General features: G+C 37.6%; 2 protein-coding genes across 2 annotated transcripts in view; both read left to right on the top strand.

Moving 5' to 3' along the window:
* The window catches only part of LOC107566194 (phosphatidylinositol 3,4,5-trisphosphate-dependent Rac exchanger 2 protein-like), a 116,026-nt gene extending 114,724 nt beyond the window's left edge, over window positions 1-1,302 (top strand). The window contains exon 39 of the mRNA XM_016251566.1: window positions 179-1,302. Coding sequence (XP_016107052.1) covers window positions 179-224 — 46 coding nt within the window. The 3' untranslated portion in view covers window positions 225-1,302. The remainder of the gene's footprint in view (window positions 1-178) is intronic.
* A 2,287-nt stretch (window positions 1,303-3,589) lies between these two features.
* LOC107566197 (uncharacterized protein C8orf34 homolog) overlaps window positions 3,590-7,565 on the top strand; it is a 119,788-nt gene continuing 115,812 nt past the window's right edge. Inside the window, exon 1 of the mRNA XM_016251571.1 lies at window positions 3,590-3,697. Coding sequence (XP_016107057.1) covers window positions 3,629-3,697 — 69 coding nt within the window. The 5' untranslated portion in view covers window positions 3,590-3,628. The remainder of the gene's footprint in view (window positions 3,698-7,565) is intronic.

The raw sequence follows: 7,565 nt of genomic DNA, 5'->3' as shown, positions 1-7,565 counted from the left end.
TGTCTTTTTATTCTCTGTCCTCACTGTATATATATATATATATATATATATATATATATATATATTATTTTATTTTTTATTTTATATATTTACAAATATATATATTTGTAAATATTTTACAAATATGTAATAAATAAATATTTTATTATTTAAAATAGTTTTTTAATTCTGTTAACAGATTGTACAAACTGTGCCAGCCTCCACCTCCTGACGGCGACCCCTGAACCCACGTCTTCAACAGATCTGGACCATCTTTGGTCCAACTCCAGATGACACACACACACACTGTCCACGTCATGAGAGCGTCTGGACGTTCACCTTCACTCCTGCTCAGAGACCGATCTGTCACCTCTCAACTCAAAGGATTCACAGCGTAATATCTGTTGACTTTTGTCAGTTTTTTAAAGGCACCATTATTTTTTTATTTCATGCTTTGCTACGGTGCATCTTATTCTAGACTGAAGATCAAACAAACAGTATGTCTGATCTCCCAGCTGCTGTCAAATCATTCACAAAAATAGAGTGTCAATCACAATGTCTGTTTATTCGTCATGTAAAAAAAATTGCACAGTGCTTTAGTCTATGTATGTTAAGGCGTAACTTTTGTTTATAGTTCCTATTTGGGCATAGCATCCAAAAGTCTCATTGCAACTGTATGTGCATTTTTATTTCATCTATTTTCATATAAATCTTTAACATATGTATAGGTTTGCCTTTCACATTATTAGGTTTCTCAACTTCGAGTTTATTAACACCATAGTGCATTAAGCTACATGTTGCAGTCTTAGTGCTGCAGTCTCAGTGAATATGGAATGACATAAAGTACTGGAACGTTCATACGACACGGTCATCAGTGTTATAGATTTATATATTTGTCACACTTACATAGGTATACAAGTCATTTTGTCTCCACATTTAAAAAGAAATCAGTACTCAGGAGTTGTTATGTGTTATATTAATGTTGCTTAAAATAACAAATTAATTAATCATTACTATGCAATATTGAAAAACCGCTCTAAACAGGAATTGTTTATTAACTCAAGTTCCATTTTGAGAAATGAAGATGTTTTATACAATACATCTGTCTGAATTAATATGCTCTGGATAAAAGCAGCCAGAAGGGAACATAAATTCATGTGAAAATATTACTGTAAAAAAGTTTTCACTGAAAAAGACAGTTATTTATTTTGTCATAAAACTAACCCATTTTGAGATTTTCCAAATACATTTATCTTTTCTTTTCTTTTCTTTTTTTAACCTGAAAACCAGGTTGATTTCCCCATTATTACAATAAATTGTAATGTCAAAATGTAATTAATTTCAAATAAAAATGTTTAAGAGAAAACGCAATCATCAAAAGTCTTCAGTTTTTGATGGAGCTGTGTGACTAAACATTTATGCAAAAGACTTTAACAGGGAACTTTGTGCTGCAAATCTGTCACAGATCTCTCCAGTGAATGCATTTAGTCTGCGTTTGACAGTATGCATGTGCTGAGTGCACACAAACTCCCAGCTGCTTTATGTGCTGTGCTGTCATCCATCAAATATGCAGCTGGTATCAGACCAGTTAAAGTCTTCAGGAATCTCACTAATGGCCTCTGTATGTAGGCAACTGTCTTTGACAAACATTGTTTACCTGTCATAATTTCCCCGGGCTCATTGTCACTTGCAGTTTTTGTAAATGGTTTCCAGATGTTCTGTAATAACTTAGTGACACTAATATATAGTAACAACAATGGTGCCTATGTGTAAATTGGAAAAAATTAAACTATTATATTTTTAAATATAAATTATTATTATTATAGACTTTCCAATCCCAAAAGATTTAGCATTGAATTATATTATGTATTATATATATATATATATATATATATTTTTTTTTTCTTTTCATTCTACTGGCCTGCGTTTCACAGTGTGAATGGCCCTTATACAGTACGTAATAATCAACTTATTTATTTGCTTCTTAACCCATTCTTGACAGCAATCATCATTTTCGTAAATAATTGGTCACTTATTAATGGTTACATCTTAAAAAAAAGAGTATAGACCTAATGCAGAGTATAGACCTAATGCAGAATGAAATGCGTTGCTTATGTATTTTAATGCATTACCCTTTTGAAACTGGGACAGGTGAGCATTATTCAATTCAATTCAAGTTTATTTGTACAGCGCTTTTCACGATACAAATCGTTGCAAAGCAACTTTACAGCAAATTAAGTTTCTACAATATTTAGTGGTAGCTTATCAGTGGTGACTGTCAGTTAATGTACATATGGCAGAAATGTACGGAAAAATCAATTAAAGACGTAATAAAACAGACGATGAACACTATTAACAGCAATTATTATATGATGCAATCAAACTTATAGCAAAATGTGGTAGTTCTGTATGTTGTTTCAGGGTTGGCATCATCTGAGGTCCTCTGAGGGGTTGGCATCATCTCTTCTCAGGTGTTCTGGATCCAGACTGAAGCTTGTGTAAATCCTAGTGGCAGGAACAGAGAAGCAAATATAGACATAATTAGCATAGTTGCTGTTCCAACCAAGCAAAATTTATTTGTTTAGCCCAAGTTAAAGAATAATAATGTGCATTTTATCAGATATAACTGCAGTACAAGATTATGAGATGCATTATTTGAATGCTTGGCCAAAGAGATGTGTCTTTAATCTAGACTTAAACAGAGAGAGTGTGTCTGAACCCCGAACGCTATCAGGAAGGCTATTCCAGAGTTTGGGAGCCAAATGCGAAAAAGCTCTACCTCCTTTAGTGGACTTTGTTATCCTAGGTACTACCAAAAGTCCAGAGTTTTGCAACCTTAGGGAGCGTGATGGATTGTAGCGTGGTAGAAGACTAGTTAGGTACACAGGAGCTAACCCATTAAGGGACTTATAGGCAAGCAATAATAATTTGTAACTGATACGGAACTTAATAGGTAGCCAGTGCAGAGACTGTAAAATTAGGGTAATATGATCATATTTTCTTGACCTGGTAAGGACTCTAGCCGCTGCATTTTGGACTACCTGTAGCTTGTTTATTGAAGATGCAGTACAACCACCTAGCAGTGCATTACAATAGTCCAGTCTAGAGGTCATGAATGCATGAACTAGCTTTTCTGCATCAGAATAAATGCAGTATGCATGTATTATTATAATGTATTATAAATGCAAATTATAAATGTGGCTTATTTACGTGCATACAAGATTAGACTATAAGAAGTCATAAGAATTCTTCATAATGCAAGTTTCATACAAAGTACGTGCATATGAATTGAATAATGACACTTACTCTATGTAAACAACGAGGGCGGCCCTCTCAGACCTGAACAGCCAATGAATAAACATGCATGTAAGGTGTAATGTTTTTGATTGGCTTTGAGAAGAAGCCGTCGCCAGCTACTCTGCCGAGACCGGAGGAGGGATAGTCCCAGCAGATAAGATAGTGATCAAACCGAGGGAGGACGCTGCAAAGCCCGTTACTTTCAGCATGTGCTGGAGCAGCAGCCGAGCTCTCAGCGCTGGATGTCCGCTCTCTGCCCGCTAGAGATCCATCCGCAATCCCGCACGTCTGAAGATGCTTGGCGATATTTAACGATATCCAAACCTTTTGCTGTTTAACGCAACACATTCTCATGGCGTCTCTACAGCAGTCAAGAATTCAGTCATACCTGGAGAAGAATAAGATCGGACCCTTGTTTGAGGTATGTTACAACTTTTCACAAAAAAATGTTCGTGAGGTACCTCGGGATTTTGCTGCAGTGTAAATGAATGAGGCAGGAGCTACTTGAGTCTGCGCGAACGTACATTGAGATGTGACTTAGAGTTGAATTGTAATTAAATGATAGCAAAAGGCATTTCAAGAACATTTTATTGTGTTTTAATCCGTTTGATTTGGGAAGTGAATGAATGTAAGCGGGTTATTTGCGCTTATAAAGCTTCCTGCATTCACTTACCTTCATTCGATCAATTAAACTGTGGAAAACTAGAGATGTTGGACTTGATTTGTTGCATTAGCCACTAAAGCATTCAGCTCTCATAATAGCCTCGTCTATAGAAATAATCTGAGGTAATGTGACGGAAGATGTTTCTGCTGACTGGACGCTTTCTCTCAGTAACCCAAACTGATGCCTTTGTTACTGTTATCAAGATTTTCCTGTTAAAGTATACTGTTTTTGGAAAAGTCAGGCTCCTCTCAGCTCTCTTCCTGGGTTATTTCTTTACATTTGCAATATATAGTTAGTGTATTTTGGCTCATCTAATGAATGTTGTAGCCTACTGTAAATATGGAGACATGGGAATGCTGTAACACGGGGTGAGTTGTAACGATTTAAACAAATTGGAAATGAGCTACAAAGGATGAAATTAATATCATACATGAACATGACCCTTATGAAGCGAAAAGTTGTAAGAATCTGTAAAAAATGTAAAATAGGACCAAAACCAATTTTGAGGTAATGTTAAAAAGCTAGAAGCTTGTAACGCTTTCTAATATATGCTACTTTACTGGACCTGCAAAGATTGCACAAAATGAGACAGTGTATACGTTTACATTTTAAAATGTGTACTGTTATACTACAGTAAATTCGTGTTTTAAATTAACGTTACAATCTATATGTAACAGCAGATGTCTTTGTATTTGTCATTGATTTAAAGAGTTTAGGAGTAAGTAGTAGGTTTCTAAACTACTTAAATTTAGCCGACCAATATGTCTGAAACAACAGAAACTGGACACACCAGTCACCTTGAGAAAAAGGACTTTTCTGCTCCACACCATAATGAACTAAAATAGCGTTGTCATCCACCAACGCTATTACCTCTGTGAGGCATCTGTAGTAAGAAGCATAGTCCATACGAGTCAAACTGCTGATGTATCAACTGTCTTGTAGCCGGGACTGTGTGCATGCGCTGAATATTAAACAGCAATAAAGCTAAAAGCAGCGCGTGTGTGACCTAGTACCATGGACAGCGGCGCCGCGCAGTGAACGCTTGAGTGGCTTGCGGGAGTGTCTGTCGCCTTCTTTCCCTTTGTTGGTTTGGGAGTATTTCATATCTGAGAATTGTTTAGGCCAATAAACGGTCTCTTGAAACTGCCTCAGGTTGGTCTGACAGTTCAAATAGTACTTCTAAAGATGGTAAAACTTTATATCATAGTGCACACACATATACAGTAACACGTAACTGTAATTGAAAGTAGATTAGAATGGGGCTAGTTGTCACACTGTATGTATCCTAATAACTAGCAGTTTTTGAGTCAAAACGTCCTAACAAAAATATGTATTTTCTCTAGCAGTAGTTTTGTATGGTGGAACATCTAGTCTTAAAGGGTTAGTTCACCCAAAATTTTAAATTACCCCATGATTTACTTACCCTCAAGCCATCCTAGATGTATATGACTTTCTTCTTTCAGACGAATACAATCGGAGTTATATTAAAAAAACATCCTGACTCTTCCCAGCTTTATAATGGGAGTGGATGGTAGCCCAAAATGTGAAGTCCAAAAAATTGAACCAATCCATTATAAAAGAAGTCCACACGGCTCCGGGGGGTTAATAAAGGCCTCTCAAAGCGAAGCGATGCGTTTGTGTAAGAAAAATATCCATATTTACAAGTTTATAAACCTTAATCTCCAACTTCCGCTAACTGTCGTACGCGCGTTCACGAGAGAGTGCCGTCCAGCAGATGATGTAGGCATAGCGTAAACTCCGGTGAGGATATGCTAGTCTTGTGGGAAACAAGTTTTGTTTACAGCAAAGGAAAACCAGTGTCCTCTTGGCTTATATTGAAATCCTCCGACATTTTTCTTTACAAATCCTCGTTTTGTACTACTAATTCGTGACCGCTGTTTTGTTTTGCTCTCTCCTCTGCGCTTCCACGTTTGTCACTTCCGTGTTCGTCACTGCGTTTGCCTACGTGCTACGTCATCCGCTGGATGCCACTCTCTCGTGAATGCGTGTCAGCACACGGCCACGGCCACCACTATGGGGTTTTCTGTCAATTGTAAGCATAGAACAGAGTATACTGTATTGACAAAGTAAAGTAAAGATCATACTGTAAGAATACTGTAACATGTTTGATGAATTTACATGCATTACAATTTACTGCATAGGTAATGGTAAAGCATAGTATATATCCTCCACACTTACCGGTTTTCTTGGCGAAAAGTTCGGCTGATAGAATTTACCAACCCAATCTCATGAAAATACATACCTCTGGGTACTTTTCTGCAACACCGTTTTTACGTACCTTACTGCACGTTTCACCGCAGTTTCAAAGAGAAATGTCCACTGAGTGGCGCTAAAACAGAATACAATCGGAGTTATATTAAAAAAACATCCTGACTCTTCCCAGCTTTATAATGGGAGTGGATGGTAGCCCAAAATGTGAAGTCCAAAAAATTGAACCAATCCATTATAAAAGAAGTCCACACGGCTCCGGGGGGTTAATAAAGGCCTCTCAAAGCGAAGCGATGCGTTTGTGTAAGAAAAATATCCATATTTACAAGTTTATAAACCTTAATCTCCAACTTCCGCTAACTGTCGTACGCGCGTTCACGAGAGAGTGCCGTCCAGCAGATGATGTAGGCATAGCGTAAACTCCGGTGAGGATATGCTAGTCTTGTGGGAAACAAGTATTGTTTAAAGCAAAGGAAAACCAGTGTCCTCTTGGCTTATATTGAAATCCTCCGACATTTTTCTTTACAAATCCTCGTTTTGTACTACTAATTCGTGACCGCTGTTTTGTTTTGCTCTCTCCTCTGCGCTTCCACGTTTGTCACTTCCGTGTTCGTCACTGCGTTTGCCTACGTGCTACGTCATCCGCTGGATGCCACTCTCTCGTGAATGCGTGTCAGCACACGGCCACGGCCACCACTATGGTGTTTTCTGTCAATTGTAAGCATAGAACAGAGTATACTGTATTGACAAAGTAAAGTAAAGATCATACTGTAAGAATACTGTAACATGTTTTACAATTTACTGTAAATGTAATGGTAGAGCATAGTATATATCCTCCACACTTACCGGTTTTCTTGGCGAAAAGTTCGGCTGATAGAATTTACCAACCCAATCTCATGAAAATACATACCTCTGGGTACTTTTCTGCAACACCGTTTTTACGTACCTTACTGCACGTTTCACCGCAGTTTCAAAGAGAAATGTCCACTGAGTGGCGCTAAAACATGGGTTCAATACGTGAACCCTGGCACGTTTTTATTACGTTGATATAGGTACATATTGCTGTGTTTTTATTACGTTGATATAGGTACGAATTGCTGTGTTTTTATTATGTTGCTTCAGGTACGTATTGCGGCGGTTCAGAATTCAAATATTCGGGGACTGTCGCTAAAAGTTAATGTTCTATCGTGTTGGAAATATGCCCTACACCAAACCCAACCCTAAACCTGCCCGATAGTGTTAACAAATGCAAAACTGACATAAAAACACATTTGTTGACGCAACCGTGTTATTTGAACTTACTTATATGCAGATTTGCACCATTTTGTCAAACCGTAGTTACACGGGATTTGAACCGGAGCTCCTCACCTCTCAAGTACGTCTCCGTACTCCGTGA

Source organism: Sinocyclocheilus grahami, unplaced genomic scaffold (assembly GCF_001515645.1).
Source record: "Sinocyclocheilus grahami isolate Dianchi unplaced genomic scaffold, SAMN03320097.WGS_v1.1 scaffold1055.1, whole genome shotgun sequence".
NCBI lineage: Eukaryota > Metazoa > Chordata > Actinopteri > Cypriniformes > Cyprinidae > Sinocyclocheilus > Sinocyclocheilus grahami.
Note: the sequence above shows the minus strand (reverse complement) of the source record. Positions and strands in the feature narration are given on the sequence as shown.